Raw genomic sequence first — 27,986 nt, 5'->3', positions numbered from 1 at the left:
AGGACAGCTTTGGACCGACCCGCCTGCCACTCACGTCCTCTCAGGGTGGACCTGTAGGCTGTGGGTGAAACGAGGGGCGGAAAAGACGTTTGTTTTGACCCAACGTCTAAATCCTACTGGATTTGACTGGGCTCAAAGCCGCCGAACTCTCATCCCGTTAAAGCTCCCTCAACACCCGCACAGGAAACGTGGACCTCGTGTTCACTGACAGGACCCTGGTCCAATGGGACCGGTGAGGACAGGCGCAGCTCCGCGTCTTTAGCTCGGCCCACCACGGAGGTATAAACGTACACCAGCCAAAGCAATGGAGGGAAAGCGCGTCAAAATGCCTGTATAACATTAGAAGCGAAGTAAGGTAAGATTTCATTTGGACCTTGTTGAATGTTCCTGGATATAAACGCACAAAACTAGTTTACTCAGTAGTGAAAGTGATCAGGAAAAGTTTGGACTCCCAAGGGAACGGAACTTTGTAACGTGGTAGAGTTTGAAAAGTCCTATGAAAGTACCGAATCTCTTCTTTCGTATTCATACTTTCAGTTGTTTCTCCTGGACTAAGAATCTAAAGTTCGTTGTTATTTAGTTATACAGAGCCGCTTGTTTAGAGGTCGAAATGCGTGTTTTTCTGAATTATGTGGAGCGGACGCAGCGCTCCTCACTAATGAATCAAATGCGGAATGATCACGAATAACGAGATGCCTCGATGTTATTGCTCACTACTGGGTCAAAGCAGTTGATATAAGTCACTTGTAAAGTTTCTCAAGTTTAAACCATTTCTAAATCGAAGCACATTTTAATGATCTTGTTCAGGAAAGTTGGAATCCGATTAACAGACGCGAGATGTTTTCTTCTCATGGTATAATGTGGGTTCCTAAACCTTTTAAGATATCATATCCTACTACATTGATCAACGATTTACAAAAAAGCATGATGATGATAATGAAAATGATAATGATGATAATAATAATAACAACAACAACGATGATGATTGGTGATGATAAAAAATAATGCACAAGCGTTAATATGCTATGGGCCATTTACACCACACTAGGTAAATTGTAATAGAAAAGTTGTGTGGTCTCAGTGTGGACTGAAATCAGAGCTGTGCCCTCATTGCTGGGTTGTTTACATCTCTCCCTGTATTATTTTCCTCTAGTTTACCTGCATAAGGGTCCTGTTCCAAAAGACAGGGCCACTGCCCTCTGGGTAATGGATTTGCCAAACTGTGTTAATCCTTTTAAGAGTTTAATTGTTATTGAATTTTTATAATTACTCCTAGAGTTTTACACGTTGACTGTGTTAGCTTGCGGTCAGTCTGTAATTGCGTTGTAAGCCTCACCTCAACTGGCTTTGTTTACAAGTTGAACAAGGTCTTTGTGTATGTTTGTTGGTTTTGTCTGTTGGTCATTTTGTCTGTTTTGTATATTAGGTTTTAACGTTTCTGAACACTTTGGAACAAAGTGGCGGATGGAAAATATGTACATGGTGAAAATCTGTCCAGATGTGCATTCCTCTGTTTTAAAGTGGAAGACACATGGTCTATAGCATGACCAGGAGAGCCACGTTTGGGATCTAGAAACTGAATAAGAGAAAAATGTTTTCTGCCAATTAATATACCACAAAATGGACTTTAGTTAGTGGTTTCTTCTGCTGACGTCTCTGGCTCTTCTCCCGTTCTCTTCTCAAGAACAGACTCCTTGGCAGTTTACTGACTTGTCAGGCTCAGTTTCTCATCACAGCACATTAATTTTTCTCAGCTCTCATTTGAGTTCACTTCGTATAATGGCTGTAATGAGTTTTAAATTAAACTCAACTGGTTCTCTCTGTCGGTTCAAAAAGGCCTCATTGAAGGGAACGACTGGATCCCCCTGCCAGCTTCTTGAGCACCTCTGAGAGTAAAATTGCACTTGGCTTGAAATGGGGATTTTTGTTCCCCGTGATGGTACTGTTGAAGAAATCAGTTTCAAGTTCAAATTACCCCATTTAACCTTTCTAGAGAAACTACTTCGTGACCTGCCTACGAACAAAATAAAACCCATGGCCCTTTACCCAACATTACTGAAGTGTCCTACACAATGGCTGGGATGGGTGTCTTCTGAGATGATGATCATTACGGAGACAGCGATGAGTCACAGTGAAGAGTAGGGTGCAGCTTCGTTACGGCCCTGTTTATGCGCCTAAAGTGTCAGGAACCAGAACTCAAGGTTGATTTGGACTGAGGGTAATTAGAGTAGATTTGGATGTTTCCAGTTGAGGTCTTTGATGCCTCTCACGTGCCAGTGTCAAGCTGCATTCGAGGAGCGATTTGCTATAATAGTTTGAGCTTAATTAGCATCCCAGCTGCAGGCAGCAGGTCTTCATGGGACAGGACTTGGGTTTGTGTAATTGAAGAATCATAGTATACTTGAAGAAGCTCCAGACAGTGTTTTTTTTCATCTACAAAATCTGTCATGAATATTGAATCACGTTAGGAAGAAAAATAAAAATAAAATGAGGCAAATAAGGGTGGAGGTGAGGGTGGGAGTGGAGGTGAGGGTGAAGATGAGGGTGGAGGTGAGGGTGGAGAGGAGGGTGGAGGTGGAGGTGAGGGTGGAGGTGGGGGTGAGGGTGGAGGTGGGGTGGGTTGGAGGTGAGGGTGGAGGTGTTGACTCACATTGTACAGCCACTGCAATCCACCATTACGCAAGAACAAATGTTCTTGTTAAAGGGCTGTAAAGAAGAATGAGTAAATTCAGTAAAGTGCTGTTTTAAAGAGATGAGCCATAAAGCAGGAGTCCTTTTATTATTTGATTTCAAAAAGACTGACTTTACACGTTCTATTCCAAGCATAGAGTCATTAAACCATGAAACTTACATACATAAATTCCACGCATGTCGTTTCGCAGCACACGTGATGTCACTGCACACATCACACATATATATATATATATATCTATCTATCTATCTATCTATCTCATCATATATGTGGTCCCCAAATGAGTCCAGCTGATTCATTTATTACAAGGATTTATAATATCGGTGATATGTTTGTATGACTGAATTAGCATGATAAAGACAGAGGATTTTGAATTACTGTATGCAACTATACTCAGAGGCATTAAGTTTAGCACACATTCTCCCATGTTGCAGTCCATATGACTTTAGACTTTATCAAAATTTCCACTTTAAATGTAGTTTTTGCCCTGTCTATTTTGTTAACATGGCGACTCCTTGCCCAACATTGAAAAGAGAAGAACTGAACTGTGTATGTGTTACTGTGTATGGGTCAATATGAGATCAGTGTGATTGGCGGTGCAACTGTGCCATAAGATATCTTCATTATGCAGTAGTAATATGTAGGGGTGGGCGATATAATATCGTTCACAAAAATACCGGTACATTTCTTTATTCGATAGGATTTTGCTATATCGCGACATTATGACGCAAGGACGCAGGTTGTGCATGCAGCGCGCAAAATAAACAAGGCCAACAGCGGAGAGAGCAGCAGTGCTCACACTGTGAATGATTTAGTTCCTAAACGAGGAGCTACATCAGTAGTGTGGAAGTATTTCATGAACAGTTCACGTTCAAAGTTCACAATTTTAATTATGAACTAGTTCAAAGTTCAGTTAATTTTACTTTGTTTCGTGAGATATTCAAATACTTTTTTCACGATTTGGCTGTTGCGCAATCAAGGGGCGGACACAAATGCAAAGTAAATACATCTTACATTTACAGACGACACGCGAGTGGACCGCGAATGACGTGGCATGATGAATAGAGAACTAACGCTTAATACACTAAAAGGCAGTGGAAATGACAAGGGCACAAAACTAGACCAAACAAGAGTACAACTAATTGTTACATACACTGACATGAACAAACACACGAGAAGCAAGTAACGGCCATACATGAACATGAAGTCTAACAGAACAAACATGTATTGCCAGGCACGATATCACGTTAGAGCAGTGTTTTTCAAACTTTTTTTCTGGTGACCCACATTTTGTCCATGATTTTTCACGCGACCCAGCCAAGTTGTTGACGGGGGGGGGGTGAGTTTAAGTATTATATCGCGATCGATCGCCAAGTATTAACGCCTCCGCCGTTCGCAGCTGTCGCGCGCTACGGTCACTCGCGAAAGTATAATCCATTAATATAATAATTTATTAAATATATTAACATTTATTTTTTTGCGACCCTTTTTTTTTGGCTCGCGACCCATCCAAGGGTCGCGACCCATAGTTTGAAAAACCCTGCGTTAGAGAACACGGAGACCAAACATGAACTGAAAACCTAAAACATACGAACCTGAAAATGGAACAGAGACTTTAACCATACACAAACACGAAGCTAATCAAAACCACGAATCACAGATAAGGCGTGAATACCGTGCACACCCAACTAGGAAATAAAGAAATGACAATGATCCAGGAAGGTATAGTCTGGACATAGGCTATATATACACACCAACTAGGAGATAAAGAAACGACAATGATCCCTGAAGGTATAGTCTGGACATATACACACCAACTAGGAGATAAAGAAACGACAATGATCCCTCAAGGTATAGTCTGGACATAGGCAACACACACACACTTGTAAAACTAAGACGAGCTAACACGGAACAGCTGAAACAGAGGGGCGTAACAAGAACAAGGAAAACATAAAAATGACGAGACTAGAAGGGGGCGGAGCCAGACGTGACAAGTACAAGCTAGAAATCACTATACGTTCTTATAAGTGCTATGCCTACCCCGCTCTGCTGCAATTCATCACGGGTAACGTCGTGCGGAAGCCAGTATGTTATTAACTAGCCAGTATGTTAATACTATTCTCATGCGGACACTACGTTGCCCACAATGTATTGCGCACACAACGTCAAAACCATTTCTGTCTGGTGATGCATGATTTAAGCGGCACCAGCGAGAATACAGGAGGGAGGAAATTTCTCTCGTTGCGTTTCAAAAGAGAAAACAGATGTCACTCAGTTTTCAATGGAAACAAATTCCAACGTTCATTTACAGTGATGTCTACCGTTCATGACACATAATGTGAACTAATTCACGTTCAAGTTATTAAAAAATGTGTTTCGTTCAGTTCAACGTTCACGAAAAAATGAGCGTGTTCTATGAACGCATTCTTTTGAACTCGTTCACGCACAACACTGTGAATAGTGAATTTACTTGAGTTTCTCTTTTAACAACTTCCGCCCTGTCCTGCCTCTCTTCTTCGCGCAACTCATTTGGGACGTAGATTTGACTTAATACTGCCTCTTTGTTATTACCTTTTGGGAAGAAAAAATATCGAGATATATATCGTATATCGCCATTCAGCTAAAAAATATCGAGATATTATTTTTGCTCCATATCGCCCAGCCTTAGTAATATGTCCTAATAATAATATGTCCTTTTGTCAGCTGTATTGTTGGAAATGTTGAAATTCCTTTTCAGGTTTGTTCCTCCTTAATTTCACCTAAGTGTTGCCACACCCTGTTAACACTGCTGTTGCTCGTATCAGAGTGACTCCTGAACTCTACACCTAAGGTGTTCCTGGGTGACATAGCCTGCAGTCTGTGAGTATAACCAGAGCGTGAACAGATTCTGTTTGAGATTACCATCATTCTCTTCTTGAGATCCTCCTCATTCTGCTGTTTGGTGCAGAGTGTTTTCTAACAGGCTCACAATTATGATCTTAAACTTTATTGTCCTCATTTCTGGTCGTAATATATTTAAATTTTTTAATAATATATTTTAATAATATATTTAATTTAATTTAATATATTAATACAATCTAAGCACAAAAAGTTTTTTTCTACAGCCTCTGCATTGTGTTCTCCTTAAGTTATCTAGTTTGCCCGCATTCATGGACCCTGTTAAGGAATGGCTATCCAAAAGCACTCCTTAAAATTGCTTAGAAGATTTTACCCTATTTTTGTGTTCTTTCATGGTTTGTTAGAGCAAGCAGTTTGATATTTTCGCTCTTGGCCGAGAGCGTGCCGGGCATCTCTTTTGATCAAGGCAAGACTTTTATCTTTGAGATCTGTTTTTCTCCACCACAACCCCAAAAAAGGAGTCGCCGAGCTAGTCAGCCTAATAATAGGCTCCAGGTAGATTGTGCCGGTGTCAGGGCAAACGCTGAAACTCTGGCCTGTTTGCCGAGGTCTCGGCGTTCGGCACTGCCGGTGGCAAAATGCCAGCCGGCTCCAGACATGTCTGTGGTGGGAGCCACACATAAGCCTTGCATGTTGGAACAGCAGTAATAGAACCCTCGTGCTCTTCCCAGCAGCCGTGACTCACAGGAGGGCAGAGCACTTTATCTTCTGCAGAGAGCCCCTGTGTTTGGGAATCGTACAAAACGGAGCTCCAGGAAGTTTTTTCCCACTAGACCCCTGCTTGCTGAATGGAGCAGTGTCTTTTTTGTGTGTTTGAAACATACAGCACATAAACTCTGGGTGGTGCGCACAGCATCACAGCCACATTTTGCCTTTTTCACGGTGTTACCAAGGTTCTGACTGCCATTGTATAATTGCCAGAGCAAGATGAGAATGTTACAACCTATTTAGAGCTTCTTGATATCCATTCCAGAGCCTTTTTTCCATGACTCATTTGGCTCAGAGCTAAAACTGAGTGAGCTTGCATAGAGAAGGCCCAGTATTCTTCGTGCCAATTACATTACAAAGGCAAAAGGCATTCCAGCCGAGCTCCGACCGACGTGCTCTTTGCGAGCCGGCATCGTGCAGCTTGACGTTGGATCGAGTTGCTCGTTTGTACAAATGATATGTTTTGTGTTGCGGACATTTTGCGCCATTCATGATGCGGTTGCACGTTGGACTGTGCGCTGTTCTCAGCTGCCTCTGTAATTAGGCACGGCAGTATCTTGGCGCCGTATGGCACTGTAGGCTGCAGAGCCTGGTTTCTGCTGTAGCCAGGGAGAGCTGTCATTGTCAGCTAGGTCTTATACGATATTGCTGGCGCAGTGAAATACGGAAATTGCACCCGCCGTTGCCGGGTGAGTAGTGAAGATCACAGGCCACCAGTGTTGTTTGGTCAACATGAGGTTCCAAGTTTGGTCTAACCGTGACTCACAGTTCTAGTGCGCTACGGCCTTTTGCTTGATGTAAATGACTTCTGATCTTTCTGACTGGTGGGTCTAGTGTACTTCGAGTGATTACACTTTCACGAAAGACTTCCAGGTGTGCATTTCTTTGCGCCTTGCGTGTTTGTAATCAACACCGAGCCTGCATGCCAAATTTGCAGCTCCAGACAAACACAGTCAATCAGTCTGAAACACTGTTCCTCTCTTTCTCTGTGACCCTGTGCTTAGTGAAGGGAGCTTTAAGTGTTCGTACATAGTCTAACTCACAGCTTGTCTATCTTGGCTAAGGCAGTAACTATCCTGGGACAGAAGCCAAAAGTGAGTGAAAGCTGGCATCTGGGAGCCATCTTCTCCCCGTCTGTGCCTGAAGGAAATTCCAGGGTCTCTGGATGAGAGGCCGTGCTAGCTCGGGTATGGAGCGCCGCTTCACAACGCAGGCCCTGTATGGCCCTGTATGGAGCACCAGCCCTGATGACTCTACTCCCAGTTAGCCCAACAACGTTTGTGATTGCACTTTTACCTCGGCTATAACTTGCAAACGAAAGAGCATTTTGGAATTGATCGAGCACCGATCACCGAGCTTTTTCGTCACAGTAAGCACAGCGTTCTGGTTGACGCACGTGGCAGATGTTCCAGCGTTGTCTTTTGTCCGGGTCTGTTAGATTGTATAAATATTGCAGAGGAGCCAAGGCCAGGCGCTATTTTCAGCACGTTCCCCAGGACTCGTGTTTCACAGAACCTTCACTCCTGCCACCTCAACTGCCCAATCCATTTTCCTGGTTGTTTATTTGCTTGGCTGCGTTGATGTTCAAGCTAAATTTAGTTTCTCACTTCCTCGGAGACGGTCCTAGTGGCAGAGTGGCTCGAGGGTGTGAAGTCTGTTGTCGCTGCAGTGTAAGCTCAGCAACCTTGGACTCCATTGAGGTCTTATCGGTTTGGCGTCTGGGGAACTTTTTGCCAGAGTTCTACACAGCTGTTTTGCGTTCAGCAAACTGGCCTTGGTCTGCAGTTTTGATTTCCAGTCCACTAAATAACTTGCGTTTTGTTATTTATACATACTGTATGCAAAATATGATTTGAGAAGAGTCGTTCCCTTCAGCAGAGTCTTCTCTGTTCAGTTCTGTCTACACTGTTCATTGTTAAATCGCTGCCTAAGGCGAGATTGTAAAGTGCACCACATCATTTCAGCACAGAACTTGTTCGCATGACGAAAAATTCCAGTGTTTCTTCTGGTTACTGCTAACCACTAACCACTAACCCTGTCCACGCTTGGCAACCTGCACTTCCATCCTATACCCAGTTCATATCTATGGATATACAACAACACAGCGACAACAGTAATCCTCTTCCTCCTCCTCTTCATCCTAGTGCCACCACAGTCATTAGTCTAAGCCTTTAGTCATTAGTGTTCAGCTCTTATTTTCCTCTGCTGCTGCACCTAGGAAGTTGAACTTAGCTCTTCAGAAAAACCATAACACTGTGTGCTTGGGTGCAGTTTCTGTAGGCATTTACAAACCAATCAGCTGTAGGCCACTGTGTTATCAGTGCACTGCTGGGTGGTCCCTGTTGGCTTACGGGGCGGAATGCTGGCTCCGCCCCCCCCCCCCCCCCCCCCCCCCCCCCCCCCCCCCCCCTGTCTCAACATCCTGGACTGTTTAGTGAGCTTTGCCTATCCAAACAATGGGGGAGATTACTTACTCTTTTATTTTTCTTTGAATCGCTCTAGACCTCTGTGTGAAGATGCATAGAGTGAGTTTCTCTTTCTTTTTCTGAAGTTCCTCGGTTGGCCCAGCGCTGCAGGGGACTGTGGGAAATCGGCATCTTGTTTTCATCTGGTTCTTACAAGGACATAAGGAGGGAATCTAGTAATTTTTTCCAGTTTTAAAATAACGTTCTGAAAAGGACTACATTGGTCAAAGGGGGAGGGGGCGGAGACCCAACGTGGGGCCACACTGAATCGGTCTTTCATATTTGGGCATCGTTGATGTATTCTGGCCATGGATGTCACAGTTCACCCTAATAATGCAAACATTGCTTGTAGATGATGAAGTGCGGCTGTGGTAGTTAGCATGGGATGGTGGGAGCGCTAGCTTCCATACCCTCTTAGCCCTTTAACACTTGTTTCACTTAACTGCACCATTAATTGTGATTGACCGCAGTGGTGAGAAAACACGCTGCAAAACAAATGCAGAGTTATATTCATACATTCTGAAACCAGTAAGGCCAAATAAACAGGTCATACGTTTATAGAGCCTCTAATCAGATATCTTAAGTAGTGCGTAAACCACCCCAGAAAGCATCGTAAAGTAAATTGTACATTTTAGTAAAGACTTTATTAGCGCTGCAGGGATTCTTAACTGGAGCCATAAGGAATATAAAAAATGATTAATTGTAGGTTGAAATCAGGCTACGTTCAAGAGTGATCATCAGACTGCGTGCAATTAGAGTTTGGCTCTGTGTAAAGTACAGGCCTGATGGAGCAACCCCGGCTAATGGATGTGTTGCTGTCTGAAGCATTCAAATTCAAGCATGTTATAGTTTCCTCATTTGCGCGGCTCATTAACTCGGCCAAGGATCAATCAGCATTGGCCGATGCGCCATCATCTTGCCTGACAATTTATTTTATTACCTTTCCACATTGACCTTTCTGAGGGCACGAGTCTGGCAGCCAATGGCATCCTCACTGATGTAGCTGTTTGTCCAGGGGTTCTGAATAATATGCGTGAATCTGCATAGGACTGACCACAGCACTGAAAGACATGCAGTGATTTCCGTGATCTTGTGACTAGTTGCTGGACCTTCCTCCTGTAGGAGTTGGCGCGTGTCGCCTAAACCTTTTTCCACTGGGCCGTATTGTTTGGGAGGAATGTGCCAAATTAAGGATACTGTCTATTTTCATCCCCGCCACACAGTTTCCCTTGTAAAAGAGAAGCCTGTTGAGAATTCTTCCATGAGTCATTGCAGAGAACTGTGCTTGGACTTGCCTGGCTCTGAAAGGGTGCTAATACGTGATTCTGCAAAGACCAGGCAACCCCCAGGCAAACATGTCTGTCTTAATAGAGCAAATTGATCAACAAAAAAACTGCTGTAACTTACAAATCTTTTCAGTATTTTGAAAAAGACTTTTTTTGAAGTGTGGTACAGTGATGTGCCTCCCATGAGGGCGCTCACCACTGTGGGAACGTTCACACATGTTGCTCCTATCAGCTGATGTGTGTTTCTATTTCTTCTTATAAAAACATTCACAAGCAGGAGTCCAAAGTTAACGATTCTTATTTCAGGAGTACACGCTGCTAGTGTCTGCAGATATCTTATATCAGTAAACCATGATGACCCAGCTTGTTATCTTAGGGCTGATAGAAAAGTCAGCTCCGCCGTCAGCGGCCGGTGGCCACTAAACATTCTCCGTGTGGAGTGTGGATTTAATAGAGGCACCGAATTCTGGCAGGGCTGGTGCATTCCTCAGCCTTCTGTCTGTCCCATTCTTGGGTGACCCTCCCTCTCTCTCTTTCTCCCCCCCCTCTCTCTCCATCCCTCTCTCTTGCTCTATCTCTCCCTCCCTCACTCTCTCTCCCTCTCTCCCTCCCTCTCTTTCTCTCTCTCTCCCTCCCCCCCTCTCTCTGTGCTCTCCCTCTTCCTCCTCCCTTTCCTTCTTGTATTGTAATGCACGGTATTTATAGGTAGCTGTGGTGAGCACCAGCCACAGTCTTAACAGTCAAACTCCCTCCTAGCTGGACAGGGAGACCCCACAACATCGTGTTCAGTGCAGTTTAAAGGAGACACGTACATGTATCTGCACATCTCCACAGAGAACCGTGAGCCGATGGGAGAGTGGGGTTGTTTAGTGTTGAGGGGTAGCGCGATGCTGCTGTCTGATGTTTGCAAATGGTCACTGAACCCATGGCGGATGAATCAGAGTACAGTCAGCCAATCACATCCATGCTTAGTGGGACCTGCAGCATCCTTCACTATCATTTGTCCGTTTGCACTCAGAAAATTGTTTCATTTCAGCATTTATGCAGATCTCCACATCTGGTTGGCATGTGTCAGAGTTCTGTGGTATGTTTATTTTTTGAGGGGTGGGGGGGGGGTTGGTTTGGCATATTTAAATATGAGAACTTGTGGTTGGAAAACTTCTCCTTTGCCATAGCATTTTCATAAATTTTAAGGAACGTTTGATTGGACTGTACAATAGCATAACTGAATTAACATAACTGGTTAACAAATCCATATGGCTATTTTTCCACACTGGAAATGAAACAGCCAAATAATTATGCAGTAAACAATAATAAATAACATGTAACTGCGCATAATGGAGCGATGGACAGTCCCGTAATGGAGTTGTTAGATGCCATATCAGTACTTGTAGGTTCAGTCATAGAATTCAATTAGTGTTTAGAGGCAGCAGGATAATCTTATAATTTGCTCAATCATCATTCTTTTCACTGCAAAGCTACCAAGCCTATTTAATTTTTTCTTTCCATGTACTGTATACTTAGCCTAAATTTAATAAAATTGAAATATCACCGCTGGCATTAGCAGACACAGCTGTGCATCTAAAGCACAGGATCATCATTTTTACCAAGAATGTTTACCCCTGGTCCGAGTGAGACTGGACTCCACGGCAAGTGGGGTGGGCAGAACTCACCTCAAGTTCACTCACTGTGTCCGACAACCCATTTCTGCACCTCTGTGTGTTTGTGCAACCATGCTGGAGCCCCCCAAGATAAATAAGGCTTACAGAACTCTTAACCCAGCGAGTCTGCCCACGGCAGCGCCGTCAGTCACTGGGCAGAATGGCAGGAGGGGCCCAGACCGGTGACAGGAAGATCCAGGACTTGTTTTTACCGTGGATTAGCAGGACTGTGTTTGTCTTCTCCGGCTGCTCCTCGTGTCTATTGGACGGCTCGGCAGACAGGAGACCTTTCTGGTGGGAAACATCCTAGATATCTCATCCGAGTGCGGCCTTCATGGGGAGTGTTCAGGCCTGTCCTTTATGACCTGTGGAGTGGGCCAGAAAAGGCTGTACAAGGAGAAATGATTAGGTGTGGAAGTTCGCTTTTGTGGTATGGGGGAAATGCTGGAATGTTCCATTCGGTGGTGGTGGGGGGGGGGGGGGGGGGTTTGGGCGGGTGTGGAATCACAGCAGCTCCCTGCTTAGCTGCAGCCGTACAGAGCTGCAGGTGCGTCTGCTTTGGAATGTCAGGATTTTAAGCACAAACGTTCATTGTAGTTAAACAGCAGTTAGGCTTTGGTGCACGCAAACAGGGATGCAAAATATATCAAATACAGTCATTACACACTGACTGCAGTGTGAAATCTTTATTTTGGATGTAGTTTGTAAAGTGAAGCACCGGACGTGTGTGGGTTCTGACTTGCCATTGGTTGGTTTTGAGCCAATGAAACATAAACAAATCGAATGCACTTCTATTCTGTCCCTTCACTGCAATTGAAGTTTGATTCCAGTGAACACAGCAGTGTGTTGAGGCTGCTGCTGTCTGATAGCGCGTAGAGAAGAGTGTTTCTCAGGGTTCTATCGCCGGACTCACCTCTGTGCTACATTTGTCAGATTCCTGGGAATGAGGAACCGGGGCAGAGTCTCCAAATATAAAAACGCTTCAAAAAGCCCCTGTTGACTGCGGTGTGCGCTGCACAGCCCGAGGAGGAGAGCACAGAAACGTTGAAATACACAGCCCAGTTTCACATTTAGCCTCAATGTTCCAGCTTTTGATGCTGAATACATGTGTTTGCATATGAGGAGAGAGAAAGAGAGAGAGAGAGAGAGAGAGAGAGAGAGAGAGAGAGAGAGAGAGAGAGAGAGAGAGAGAGAGAGACACAACATGGCTCAGTTGTGTTTTGCAATAATTTTGCTGAAATCAGTAATAGATCACAGCTTGGCTCTGTGGCTTGGAGGGATTCTCTTCTGCTGCTATAAGTGAAGCTTTTCTCCGGCGTGCATTTACCATCATTATTTGAGGCCATTCATTCCTTTCATAATGGTTTTGGTTATTACAGTATGATTGGAAATTGGGAATTGGCCACTGTGGTTAAACATTTGAAAGTGATTTTGACTGAACTAATTTTGACATGACTGAAGAAACCAGTCATTGTTTAAAATGTGCCCTATTCAAAAAACTTCATAACAATAAACAGATTAAATGATGCATTAAAGTTGTTGGTGATGTACTAATTATTAAAAGGTGAGTGCTTGTTTGCTAAACTCTTAATTTGAGGAGTAAAATCCCATCATCACACATATAATATTAATCAGAAACTGGGTCTCTTGTGGAGTATTTACATAATTCGTGTGAAACTGTACAGTGCTGTGGGAATCAGTCTCCCAGTCACAGTGCACTGACTCATGAGCCCTGTTGTCCTGTTGTGATGAGGTGCTTCTGTGTCTCCAGTGCACTGCACCACACAGGAACACAATGGCTGTTATTCTAGGCAGGAATACGATTTGTTTGGCTTATTTGATAAAGGTGCATGAGGTAATAAATAGATGAATAAACACCTGTCATGCCTGGAGATAAAATAAAGTCTTTGTGTTGTCTTGAGTTCATTTGCGTGGTTCTTTTGGCCTCCGGTCTCTAATGAAGAACACGGTGTGCTTGGTGAGCCCACCTCGTGATATCGAGGCACAGATGAGTGGCACACAGAAACCTTCCTCTGCGCTATCAGAACCTCACAGAGCGGACGTCAGAGTTTCCACTGCTCCACTGCACATAGGTCAAGACGTGCCATAACCCATTAGGCACGGTTCTCTTTTATTAATTTGAAAAAACATCCTTGACGTCGCCTACTGGGCAGTGATGTGTCCTGATTTTACACTGAGGTCCTTAACAATGGGGGGTGTCATTGTCTTGTCTTTTTAGCAACTTGAATGACTGGGCCTTGTTGGAATGTCTTTATTCAGATCCTTCTCCCTTTCAGTCGTTTGCCTCTGGCTAAAGGAGCCTTGGTTAGTCATTAAAGCTGTTTGGTGTTCTATAGGCAAGGCAGGGTGCTGGGAAGACATAACTCAGCTATTTGTCTGATATAGACAGTGTACAGATGGACAGTCTTTGAGTGCACACACTACACTCAACAGGTGAACGCTTCGAATTATTTAGCCTTTTCTTTTTTAATGGCCACAAAAACCAACTTTGATTGTTACTGTATAGAAAGGGGGGGGGGGGGGGGGGGTGTTGCTTTGGCCCATTCTGATTGTCCTTAATGAATATAGTACCAGAAGTACCTTGAAGCAGCACACTAATGCAGAGCACCCTTGAGTTTGGAAGACCAAAACCATCAAGGCAAAGGTTCAAGAACTTTTATAATGAAGTAAACAACTGAACAGACTTGAATTGCACTTTCAAGAGGTTTTAAAAAGTTTTTAAAATCTCTGAGATGTTGAATGTGTTTTCGGTTAGGATATATAGCGGAGGTGGTGTTTGAGAACACATCTGCGCCGGGTCGCGGTAGAACTGTGGTGTCGGCACTATTGACATCATAATTACAATCCGCTCGGCTTCCCTCGTCAAACATGCAAGGCGGTGGAGTTTATTGGCACTGTCATTTTTATGGCGCACGGACAGGATAAGCAGACGCATCTGCTGGGGACGCGTGGTGTGTTTCGCATTGCCGGAGCTCCATACAGCTCCATACATGCGCCGTTGTCATGATGCCAGACAGGAACCTCGTTAACATGTTGCGAATGGCAACCTGAACTCGCCCATCACGGTGTTTGTGTTTGCTCTTCGCAGATGCCTGGCTCGGTAGCACGCCCCGGTGGACTGGTAGTCATTGGGATTCTCACTCTGTCCTTTGTCCACATCAACTCAGAGATATGGAGCAATGAAGGTAAGCCCCGCCCCCACAACACCCCCCCCCCGCCTCGGCTTAGCTGATCGGTGGAGGACATGGTGTGCAGCTCCACCAGACCCGGTCCAGGCCCTGGAGCTGCGTTGAATAACCCTCCGTCACCTCCTACAGCCAGGACACCACCCAGTTAGCCACTCTGGCTCCTGCCTGCGCTTCAGAGCAGATAAAAGCCAAGAGAAGCAGGACTCAGATTTACTACCTTGACGTTTCAGCCGAGCCCCTAACCAGTGACAGTTGTGTTCTCATTTTCAAAAATAATAAACATCTGCACAAGAGCCCAAGCCGAGTGCAATCCCCCATGAGATGGATATGGCTCGTGCAATTAATTCAAGCTGTGTACGTCCGTGTGTGCGTGCGCATAAATGGCAGTAATTCTGCTGGCTGGGGGAGAAGAAATGTGAGAAATGTGGTGGGTTTTTAAATCATATCCTCCTGCCAATATTCCCTGAAAGCAGACATTGAGCCCGATCATTGCTGGAGTACAGTTCGACCCTGGATGCTGGAAGCTAGCCTCTCCCCAGAGTGTAGATAAATGTGCGTGTATGTGTTTGTGTGTGTGTGTGTGCCCATACATACATATATGTAAGAGGGACTGTGTGTATGTGTGTGTGTGCCTGTCTTCATCCACTGCTTGGCAGTAAATGCCTGTTATTCCGCCCCTGATATAAATACTGTGGTCTGAAGGGGTAGTAAGGGACAGTAACATAAACACTCAGAATCTGGTTCTGCTCCAGTACGGACTCACAGCTTGGCTTGCTGTGCGATCCATTTAGGGCAAAGACCTGCTTCTTCAGACGGCTCAAAGGGGAATGAGTTTGCAATTATCAAGACCAGAGCAGGGATACTAACTATTCTGACTGCTGCTTAGCACCAGGGCTGTTTTTTTTTTTTTGAGAAGACACAAAATATCAAAAGAACATTTTGTACTTTTCAGAATAAAACATATATGTATTCCAGCACAGTTGGCCATGTTGCCACTGTGTATTCACTTACAGCGCCACTGATCTGCCTGTGTGATTCCTCCAGTTTCAGATGTCCAGTTTGGCCGGCTGGGCTCCACCATCACTCTGGCCTGTGGAGCAGCGCCGCACGGGTACGTCCATGCACCCCAGCACCGACCCCGCTGCCTGGACCTCAGCGGGCTGTGCCTACCCTTCCAGTAAACGCAGATAACGGTGGGCTGTGTGACCTTGTGCAGGGGCACAGGCCCAGCAACACAGGCCCAGCGGCCGCATACCAATCACACTGGTCCCATTCAACTACTGCTAGGCTCCACATGCTCCAGAGTTGGCAGGTTAGCCCAGTGTACAGAGAGCAGCGTCTTGGATGGCAGCGACAGCCTGTAGGCCAGTGCACTAGTAGCTCAGGAAGCAAACAGATCATATCCAGGCGACGAAAGGCCCTGTTTAGCTTCAGGGGCAGCTGCAGGCCCGGGCTGGGAGCTGGGAGCGTGACCGCTGGAGATCATGACTGTGGGTTTTGGACGGGTCCGCAGGTCTCTGGTGCAGTGGAGGCACAACGGGAGCTTGGTGCATCCGTGGAGGACCTCCAGAGAGGAGCTGACTCTCTTCAACACCACGCGCTCCATGGAGGGCAACTACAGCTGCAGTGACCAGAGCGGGACCCTCCTCCACACCGTCCGCCTGCGTCTGGGCTGTGAGTGCACGCCGGCTCCAGAACCGCTCCACGCACGCCACTGCAGATCACACAGATAGGGCAGAAATGCTTTGAAATGTCTGCCACATACTGCCTGGCTGGCACAGACAGATTGACCCGGAGCAGACGTACTGTTACAGGCTTTCGGACCTGCATCTATACCGGCAGTGCCATGTGTAACATGAAGGCTTAATATGTGCCTGGAAATAATTGATATTATTTATTTAAATAATTACTTATAGGTAGCTGTCATGATAGGAAATCTGCCAATGTTTGCTAACAAACAATGTTTGATAACAATACATTAAAATTATGAGCTAGAGGGCAAATAGTTAAAAACATTTTAAAAATTTACTATTCTTTAGAAATTCTTATACATTTAAAATGTTGAGCTCTCCTGATTTAGGATTTTCATGGCCATGGTTTAAAAGTCAAGGACTGTGTTCATGAACATGTAAGCCCTTGACCAAAGTGTTAGGGCCACTGGAGACAAGAAGCACTCAAGGCTTGAACTCCTAGCACTTCCTCTCACAGGAAATGACATCATCACATCACTCTAGCTTCCTGTTCGGAAGGGCGAGATTGTCCGTTGACCTGTGTGTTTAACTGGTGCTGTGTGAGTCAAGGTTTACAGAGAAACACGGTGGGTGATGTATGGGGAGGGTTGGGGTTATTATTTTTGTTTATTTCTTTTTTTGTTTGTTTTTTGTAGTTCCCCCAAGTCATCTCACTGTGTCCTGCCAAGTGCCGAGTCTGTCCAGAATCTTGTGCTCGTGGACACAGACCGTGTCAACCCACTTGCCCACAGAGTACATCTCCTCTTACAGGCAAGTGGAAGAATCCCACCATCCCTTCATTTGATTGTAATTTGCTTAGCAGAGACTGTAAACAGGATTATGTTTATTTAGATAGGAACTAGTGGAGTAAAGAAATAAACTGTGTTGAAGAATGAAATTGTTGTAAATTTGCAGAATTTGCTATTGCTAATCAGGCTCACGTTTGAGAAATTAGAAAGAAACATTTTTCACAGACTCTTTCAAGTGGTTATTCTTGGTGAAAAATGTTAATGAAAAAAGAAAACATGCACCTTCCAAACCATATGAGCAGGTTCTGGTTTGAAGTGCTCAAATGCTCCCCACAGTGTGGATGGTGGGTCACCTGAACCCTGTGAACAGGAGCTTGGTGGGATTAATGAGTGCACCATCAGCAACCCAATGTTCTGGGGGAACAAACATATAGTGAACATCACGGAGATCAACCCCCTGGGCACCATATCCACCTTGATCAAGCTGGACGTCCAAAAGAACCGTAAGTCCAGCTGACGACGTCAACCTGCAACACTGGTTTCAAGTTTATGGTGTTTTAAATGGCGTGAGGTCAACTTGTGGATACCATGATTTCAAACATTCCAAACTCCCTCTCCTGTGTTCCTGTGTGTGTGTGTGTGTGTGTGTGTGTGTGTGTGTGTGTGTGTGTGTGTGTGTGTGTGTGTGTGTGTGTGTAGTAAAACCCGATGCTCCTGAAGCATTGAGCACTTCTGAAGTGAAGGGTCAGCCAACTCAGCTGCTAGTTCAGTGGAAGGTTCCGGCATCCTGGTCCGCTGACATCGCTTTTCCCCTGAGGTTCGAGCTGCAGTACCGGCCGGTGGGATCCAACCTCTGGTCTAAGGTGCGCTCCTGTCTGACGGCTCGGACGCTATTCACCATAAAAGACTTGTTGTAAATGGAAAAATAGTTAATTTGATCAAATCTGTAATGAAAGGAAAAAACTAATCTGAAATGGTGATGGGTTAAAATTAAAAGTTAAAATTGGAAATGATAATAATAATAATAATTCTAAAAAAACTAACAAATAATAATAAATAAATAATAAACAATGTGGAACCAGCAGGAGCGTCTGCAGACCTGAGACACTCAGGTAACATTGTATCAGGTTGTGGGGAAGATTAGACTAGTAGTTTTAGTTGCATTAGACATCCAGAGTCTGACAGGTGAGTCTCTATCTCAGTACGTCTGCAGACGGAATCAGGAGGAAAAAGCTTCCTGATATGTGAATGTGTTTAAAGCGAAGTGAGCCAGATAACAGCATGAGAAAATTCTGGTGAAGGTCACCCTAGGTGTTTGAATGGCTACCACGCATAACATCGGCCCCTAATGGAAGTCCACCAGTCTTGACTTCACAAGGCTGTTTAGTTTGGAATGAAGTGGGCACAGAATGTATAAGCTTGAACTGTTTTAGAACGGTTCTGTTCTTTCTGAAGGCCCCGTTGGCCCAGTACTTGACTCCTGGCACGCTCATGCAGAGTGACACTGAGCGTCTAGGTGTCACGTGTGGTAAGGACTGAACAAACGTTGGAGGATTAGAGCTGACCGTGTGACATGGTCATGCCCAGTTTTAGGGTTGTGTCAACCTTGTGAGAAACGACTATGACGTGTATTTAAATTTGGAAATTTGAAAAACAAATTTGGGCTGCTCAACCTCACATTTATGAGGGTTGGCCATTGATCTGAGTTGAAGTGCATTTTTGAAATGTGCGGTTTTTTAATGCAGATTACTCCATTCTAATTATTATAACTAGATCTAAATCCATAATTGGATTATTAAGAAGAATGTTGATTCCTATGGCCTGTGGTTAAGCAGCACAGGATGAAAAATGCAAACAACTGCGCCACACTGCCCCCTATGGAGCAAACGATCAAGACACGTTTACTTCTGAATAGCCATAGGCTAAATGTTGACCACTCTGCTAGGTAGCATTTCAGCACTGTAGAAAGCTAATAATTATTAGCATGTTTCGCAATCAAGACATTAAACAGCAGAGTATGAAGAAATGACTGGAACAGAAAAAGAGACTATAATAGAAAAAGAAATGTCTGGTATAGGACAATCGCTATGTCAAAGCTAGCTTGATTTCTTCTTGAAAAATGATGTCTAACAATCATACAGTATTCTGTTCTGTGATCATTCATTAGCTACAGTGTGTGATAATAATAATAAACATCTGGCATTTGTTAATAAATGACATTTGTTTCACACATAACCAGATGTGGCAGACTAATCAAGTACTGAAATCTTTGTTTAGCCTTTCAGATGTTGCTACTTGTTAATGCAGGCAGGCGGACTGGCTTTGTGACGGGTTTTGTGACCGCTGTAGTGCACGACGAGAGCGTCCGTGCACGCACTCTGTCCTGCCCGTGTGAAAGCAGTGGGGTGATAGACAGTGTCCCCAGCCAAGACGTCTCTTCAGTCTCTTATCACACCGTCACATGTGGTGTCCTCCGCTACCGACCATAAACAGGCTCTGTTTTGGCAGATCTCTCCCCCAGTCAGCTCTTCCCCAGCTCTGTGCTCTTTACTGCCCACTCACACACACACACACACACACACACACACACACACACACACACACTCCCCCACCCCATGCATCATTCTCCTCACACTCATCAGAGCTACACACATGTCCCACATCTCCTGATCCTATCTCTCTCCCCCAGACAGCTTGGCCTTTCATCAGGACACCAGGCTGTGTGTGTGTGTGTGTGTGTGTGTGTGTGTGTGTGTGTGTGTGTGTGTGTGTGTGTGTGTGTGTGTGTGTGTGTGTGTGTGTGTTTGTGTGTGTGTGCGCAGGCGGGCGTGTGTCGTGTTTTTATGTTATCACTACCATCACAGGCAGTATTCTGTAGCCCTAGCAGAACGGGCGTAGCATTGTCACATACTGAACTACTGAAGAGCTGAGTATCTGAACATACTGAAGTACCAGTAGCGGAGAGCAAAATGACACGGTGACGTACGAGTTAGGCTGAGCACACAGGTGTTAATAATGATGACCTTTTAAGGCCACCTGTCACATGTTATGACACATTAGAAAATAATTTGCATGTCAAAAGCATGAAACGTGCTGTGTTTAATGTACATAGAAGATGAAATGGTGTGTCAAGGGTCTTGTGCTGTCAGGCAGGAGTCAGAGTGCTGGAATCGGACCCTGTGCCAACCGAAACATTTGGTGCTGAAATCCTAGAATTTGAGCACTTCCCTGGTATAAAGGTTTTCAGACAGATGCAGACTATATCTGACCTTTCTCTCTGACAGAGGAACTTTAAAAAAAATGCAAAGGAGGTGAATTGTTTGCTGGAAAAACAGATAAACCTTGAGGGACATGAAAATGTATCTTTCGGTATAAAATGGGCCTTATTAAGCACTTTTTAGTATTTGCTAAAACCCCTGGTGCATGATAAAATATGTTGAAGTAAGATTCAGTTTCATTATAATCCAGGAAAACTTGGCATGAACAACAGGATGCTTGGCTCTCGTTTCCTGATGTGTGTGTGCATATGTGTGTGTGTGTGTGTGTGTGTGTGTGTGTGTGTGTGTGTGTGTGTGTGTGGCTGTTGTGTGTCCAGCTGGAGACGCAGGACACCAGTGTGACGATCATGGACGCCATGGTGGGCCAGCTGCATCATGTCCAAGTGCGAGCGCAGGATGCGTTCATTAACCACAGCCAGTGGAGCGAGTGGAGTCACGTGGTGATGGGCCGGCCCTGGAGCGGTGAGCACACGCACGCACCATCACACGTGCGATCACGCGCGCGTAAAACCCACAGCACCTCCTCCCTCAATAGAATCTTCATTACGGACTCACCCAACACTGATTGAAACATAAAATAAGTATTTACTCATCCGACAGGCACAGCATGCTGTCATGGCGTGATTCTTTTAGACATAATGGGTGTTTATCTTCGGCTGTTGGCGTTGAATTTGATGTGCCGCCCTCTTTTGGCTCGTTTATGACATGTCATTCCTCCGATTTCAGAGCGTTACCCCTAGATCACTTTGGGCTGGTACATTGTTGACCACTGTTGGCAGTAATGATTCTAAGCATGTTGTCCTGCAACCAAAAATACATCTGTAAAGAAGGGTCATAAATTTGTTATGATTACCGCTACTGAATAGATTCCAATAAATCTACATATTAAAAAAGTCAGTCAAATGAGGAAAAAAGACTAAAATATTAATATTGACAACTGAATTATCTGTTTTTTAGACCCTTTAACAGTACAGAGTACAGAAGAAACAACAGAGGAATTTTTCAACGAGTCAGTTTTCCCTACACTTCCAGTGAAGGCAACCGAGAAGTGTTCAGGTAACCTCACTTAACATCGTTATACTGAAATTTAAGAACCTCTGAGATCAAAACTGAAACATGTACTCACTGCTTTTTCTCCTCTGGATCAAGAGCCCTCCCACCCATACCCCCTGTTACCCCCCCCCCCCCCCCCCCACCTCTGTTACCCCACCCACACCTGCCCCTCCCCCCGAAAGTGTTGAGGTTTTGGCCAAGGAAGAGAGCGGTCTGACGTTGAACATGCCTTGTTAGATGTCTTTTTGAGATCTCAGTTTTTTTAGCTTCATCCAGATGTTCTGGCATTTGGTCTGTGGAGGCGGGGCTTTCTCCGATATTACCCTATATGAGCAACCAATCACAGGGCAGATTGTTCTTAAATGTCGGCCATGTGGCAAGCGCTGCTATGACTCACTCAGCCTTAATTGGGTAACTGTTTCCAGCTTTGACCAGATTTAAATGTGTTCATTCAGGTAGAATACAAAGCCGTACTGCAGGCCTTACTGTAAGCCTGAGATTCCAAGAGAAATACCCATTTTCAGTCTGTCCGTAGTGAGAAACTGATGCGTTTTTAAGTTATCTAAATTAAAACTACCAAGGTTTCTTTGAGTCCATTTTTTTTCAGCAGCCTTGCAAACATGATCCATGCTGCCGGGGGAATAATAAACTGTTCGGGGAAAACCCCTGCACTTTCTCCAACTCACTGACTCAGCATAACCAGAGCAAATATCTGTTCATTTAGGGTAGACACTTTTATCACCGTGGAGTTTCATTGCTAAAAGAGCCATTATGCTTAGAAGACTTGAAAAACCTGGTGAATTAATTTGTCCACTTAATAGAAATATGAGAACAGCCATGACATTCCAACACATTAGGTTGATTAAAAATCCAGAAAGCATCATATCTGTTTGTCACTATTGAACGTAACAGTAATATTTGGTCATTGTCATTTTGTCAGTCTCAGACACAAGAGATAATGAAAGCCTGAGCATGTTGGTCATAATCAGCTTGTTCGCCGCAGTGTTGGTGGCTGTGCTGTCCACCGTGACTCTTCTGTGGTGAGTAGCCTTGAAGCTAACGTGCTAACGTGACAAGTGAATGCTCGCGTGAGAAAAGTAAAGATTAATAAATCATTGAGAGCCACTATGATAAAAGCAAGTGCTAGTATGAGAAAAGGCATTTCTACTACGATAAAATGGATTTATAGTATGGGAAATGTCAGTGCTAGTATGAGAGAAGTGAGTGCTAACATGAGAAAACTGTACAAATATGAGAAAACTACATATATGAGAAAAACGACTGCTAATACCCACACGTGAAAAGTGAGCTCTAACCTATGAAAAGCGTTAATATGTGTTAATATGCCAAAATTGTTGCACGAACAATTTATTTTGTTGAAGTGTAACACATTTTGCATTGTTTATCATTGTAGGGTAAGAAACAGGAAACAGGATAATGTGACAAAACAGGAACTAACCTCCATGGTGAAGATGAAGTCCTTGCTGATCTAATGTGAGTCATGTCAGTCTGGTTATAAAAGTGTCACCTGCACTTTGCACTCAGGAAGATCTCTGTCAGGCTGATTAGTACCTGTTATTCGAATCTTTTTTTTACCATGTGACTCTTAATGAGCTCTGCTGTAGGCCTGAATTTGCCATGATGCCTTCTGAAAGAATGATGCAAAATTGTAAATACAAAGGGGTTTATATTGGAGATGTATGTAGATCTGCACTATGTCCTAATCACTTCTGATGCACACTGCTGACTCTTTCATTCGTCCAAAGTTTCTTCTTAATCTCTTTCTTCTCCCTCTCTCCTTTCTTCCAGGTTGGCCCTCACTTTTTCAGCCCTTATAGGGTTTCATCATAGGGAATCATCACCACTGCAATGGCAGCACTGTCAGACTACAATATCCACAATTCCATCTTTCACCTATCGCTGCTGATGGGATTGACTCCTTTCAGCGGAGCTCTAAGTCCCGTGAACTGTGAACCTTTACAACTCTGCAATGTAGCACAACATAACAGAAAACACAGAGGGTTACCGGCCTTCAGTCTTTGGTCATGCAAAGCAAACATAGTCAGCTTTGTACAGTGAGGATTAGTTGGTGTTTTGAACTAAACATGTTCAGTTTTTCGTGTGAGTTTTTCTCCTCACAGACTGTGTGTTTGTGGTGACACTTGGAAAGCTGTGAAAAAAGGGAAAAGCATTGGCAGTTGTTCAGGGGTGGGCCATGTACCGGGCATTATGGACAAAGTTGGCATCCTCTACGTTTCAATGCAACGAAAGGGAACTTGTTGAAAAGGAACTTCCGAAACCTGAACACAGCTGCTAAATGCGGATAAGAGTAATTTTGCGATCATCTGGACACTTGGCTGAAGGAAGCTGAGCGTTTTCAGAGGATCTTCTGTACACGTCAAGACGACGGTCCTTTCATTGCTTCGTTCATTCAAACCTTTGAAGGGTTTTATACACTTAAAACCTCAGAAAACATTTTTGAACAGGTGCGCCTGCCTGCTGTCTTTTTGTTCTGCACCAAAAAAAATTTGCTATAAACACAATATTGTCAGCAGTAATCATCCATGTTTAAAAAAAAGAGATCCATAATTACAGTATATTTGACTAGGCATCAGGAATCATGAATTTGACAGCAAGATGGCATTCAAAACACTAAAAGAAATAAATATTTATCCCTGAAGAAATAGAACTTAATGGAAAATAAGCAATCATGGTGCATTGAGGTAGAAAATGAATGTAAAAATTGAAGCCCCACTCAGGACATACAGCCATATCCGGACTAACACTGAGTTTACAGACACAGACATGGCAAGCATGCTCTTGATTGTACACTTTAGTGGGTCGCCAGAGACCATACTGAATGTTTTGGTAGGTCCATGGGTCAGACTGCACACTGTATTATTTTTACCATTGATCCCGTTCCAATCTCGCAGGCAGAGTTGTGTGAAGTCCAGACCCCCGTGAGCGGAGACTTGAAACATGAGCGATCTAAGCATCCGAAGACTTGTTGCGTTTTCAAGAGACTTGTTGCATTTCCACTGTTCCAGACTTAATTCTCAGAATTAAACAGGGATTTGCTGGACAGTCAATATAGTAAGCGCCTCTAGGACATAAAAGTGTGTGTGTGTGTGTGTGTGTGTGTGTGTGTGTGTGTGTGTGTGTGTGTGTGTGTGTGTGTGTGTGTGTGTGTGTGTGTGTGTGTGTGTGTGTGTGTGTGTGTGTGTGTGTGTGTGTGTGTGTGTGTGTGTGTGTGTTGGAGGGGTGTTTCCCAGCATGGGCATCATATGAAGAATACAGCCTTGCGATATTCAACTCTTGCTTTGAACTTAAGTCTGCGTTGTCCTGATTCGTCCAGGTTCCTGGTTGCCTTCACACGTGTGCACAGGTGACATTTGCATTGGACTACATCTATAATATAACTGTCTTAGCTATTATTGATTGGGACTTCAAATTCCAGGACTAGAAATAACTTCTGATATCTGTTTTGAAGCTAACGCATATTCATGATATTGAATTCTATTGAAGTTTATCTTCACAGTTTTATTGGTATATAGACTTATGTTTAGGTTATTGTATAAAATTGTCTATTAAACAGGATGCTCTCTCTCTCTCTCTCTCTCTCTCTCTCTCTCTCTCTCACCGTTCCCAGTGATATAAAGCTTAAACAGTACATGTGTTCTTTGTTGCTTTTTGTTTGTTTGTTTGTTTTGTTTTTGTTTGTGAAATCCTGAAGAAGCACAAATATGCTGTTTCTCCAAAAGATGCATGTAGTGACATTGTATTAGTACGATCAGTAACTATGATGCCGGTAAAATGTATTTACTTTACTACAGATATTGTAATCCGACCCATTTCAAATAGTTTGTGTTGGGATTGAGCAGTTTTACAAGGCTTCAAAAGCTAGTAGATTTAAGCAATCCCTTATGAAGTAATTTGGTTACCAATTTGTTTGGACTGTTTTGGATCATGCAGGATTCTGCATGGACCAAAACTGAATTGCTTCATTACAGGCCGACAGGTCTTTACTATGGTACACGGGCATTATTTAATTTGACACTGTGCCTCATAATGATGATTGGTTGACTATCCAAATTCACTGTAAATTATGGATTAAGGACTTCTGGCTTCTATTCAGATCTATTCCATGAATTTGTTGAGCATTACAAAGAAAATGTGTAGTTTCAATCTAGCTATTTGTGTAGTATGAATTATTGTTTCCCGGTTTCACTCTAAATAAGTCACAAAAGAATGTGTGTGCCTTTCATTTTTATTTTGGCCTCTGAGGCTGTTTTGATTCCAATGTGACTGTCAGAAGTATTTGTTTCATTTCTGCACTAGGCATGACGAAATGGGAGGAGGGGAATGGTGCTGCTTTTCGTCCATACTTTGAATAAAGACCCATTGTTAAGACTTTTATTATGAAAAACACCTTGAGTTTGCCAGTGCAACTTTGCCGTTTAAGGTCTATGTCAGAGTACATATCAAGAGTGGCTTTTGTCTTTTATCTGCAGGGTCTTCAGTGCATAAATGTGTGTATTTTCATATTTCCCTCTCCTCATGAGATCGGTCGGGAAATCGTGTGTGTTCAAGTACTGGTTGTGCACAGGTGGGATTGGTGATTACATCCAGAAGCAACCTGGCAGAGACTGCAGATAGGAGCCAGGATCATATGTCCAAAAGCCCTCTGTGCATGTACACGTATTTATCTGGAATTGTGAATCTCTGTGTGCAACCGACTTGCACTATATAGATACTGATCGTGTCGTAAAAAAGACTGAAGACTTTTTTCAGTGCTGTTCATGCTTAAGTGCTCCCCCTTGATGAATAATCTGGAACATGTGATCTACGCCTCCTGATGGTGTTTACGGCAGGGTTTGTTCAAGGGCAAAACCCACAGCACAGTGAAGGGACAGTGGTTATTAAAAATGACTACATTAAAGACTGAACTGTTTTCGGTTGAGTTTTCTGTCTTTTTTTGTTAGCTATGGGATGTAAAAACATTTCAGATATTCTTAAAAGAAAAAGTCCTTATTGTTTCCAGCTTTATTGATTTGGCTTACATAAAGTTTGTTTTCCCTCAGCATCTTCTGTCCTGTAATGTCCTTGCATGTGTATTAAAAAATACATTTGGCTTATTTGTATGTGGTGAATGAGTAAACCTGGGCTAGTGTTTGTTAATGGGGAAGGCAAAGGTCCATGTCAAATGTATGTACAGTATATTTTGCTTTTGTGTTCAACATAAGCTGTTTTATTACTCCTCTGTAATAATATTCTTGTGAAATAAAAATTATTTTATCATGTGGTCCTCATTTAAGATTTTATGAACATTAAATGAGTATTTCAAAACTCAAGCACAGCTGTCGATCAAATATAATGTGAAGATGTTGCTTCTCTTCTGGTAATTCATGGTCTTTGCACTGAAGTCTGAGGAACATCTCAAGCAACTTTGACAAAACCTCATCCTTTGATCTTCATACATGGGAACTGAATAATTCTCACCTGTGATTATCTTAACTAATCGGACCTTCTTCAAAAAGCCCCCAGGCTCTAGTGCCCTACCCAAAAACAGGAACTGTGGCTTTGAAAGGTCCTGTACTGCATCTGGGGGAAAAACTTCCAATAATCAAATATTTAGTCAGACTGCAATTTCATTTGGGTGAAGAGTTCTTTCTATTCTTTCATTTCAGCCTATAACAAGAGTAAGATGACAATACAATGATCATATTACTATTGTTTGCATATTCTATAAATGTTTATGTTGAGAATGTATACAGTATTCAAATTCATATATTGCTGGAGTGACCACAATAGGCCAGTCTAAATGTTTCACTTTAAGGGACTAGCTCACGGGTTTTCAGTCCAGTGGAGGCCTCAGGTATGCTGGGAGCTGCATATGGACCAACAGTGATCTGAAATTAGTTTGAAAACCCAAATCAATAACTGCAACATCTAAAACTCCTTTCAAAATCCACACGTTGCCCTGCAGATTTTGTGCTGAAATGCAGGTCTTGCGTCTCCTGTTCCCTTTGTTTGGACCGCTGCAGTGGTGGTGCTGTCATTGGAAGGCCATCTAACCCCAGCTGAAGCATGCGGTATTCAAACAGCTCTGTGATATGCCCTTACACGTTTTAAATGCAGCCTGTGCTGTTTGACCGTGCATTGGCTGAAAAACCTTGCGTGCAGACGCCTTGCGCGTAGAAACCTTGCCTGACTGTAATGTAGCTCAAATAGAAGCCAGGGGGAATTGGCGATGCTGG

General features: G+C 43.7%; 1 protein-coding gene across 1 annotated transcript; it reads left to right on the top strand.

The window, feature by feature from the left end:
- Positions 1 to 3: 3 nt before the first annotated feature.
- On the top strand, positions 4 to 27,038 carry il11ra (interleukin 11 receptor subunit alpha). Its single transcript, XM_077019599.1, has 12 exons — positions 4 to 355; positions 14,820 to 14,916; positions 15,964 to 16,030; positions 16,433 to 16,593; positions 17,306 to 17,420; positions 17,735 to 17,901; positions 18,098 to 18,261; positions 20,994 to 21,138; positions 21,634 to 21,732; positions 22,670 to 22,769; positions 23,144 to 23,223; positions 23,539 to 27,038. The coding sequence occupies exons 2-11, from the start codon at positions 14,820 to 14,822 to the stop codon at positions 23,220 to 23,222; spliced, it is 1,194 nt and encodes a 397-aa protein (XP_076875714.1). The 5' UTR covers positions 4 to 355; the 3' UTR covers position 23,223; positions 23,539 to 27,038.
- Positions 27,039 to 27,986: the final 948 nt, after the last annotated feature.

Source organism: Brachyhypopomus gauderio, chromosome 10 (assembly GCF_052324685.1).
Source record: "Brachyhypopomus gauderio isolate BG-103 chromosome 10, BGAUD_0.2, whole genome shotgun sequence".
NCBI lineage: Eukaryota > Metazoa > Chordata > Actinopteri > Gymnotiformes > Hypopomidae > Brachyhypopomus > Brachyhypopomus gauderio.
Note: the sequence above shows the minus strand (reverse complement) of the source record. Positions and strands in the feature narration are given on the sequence as shown.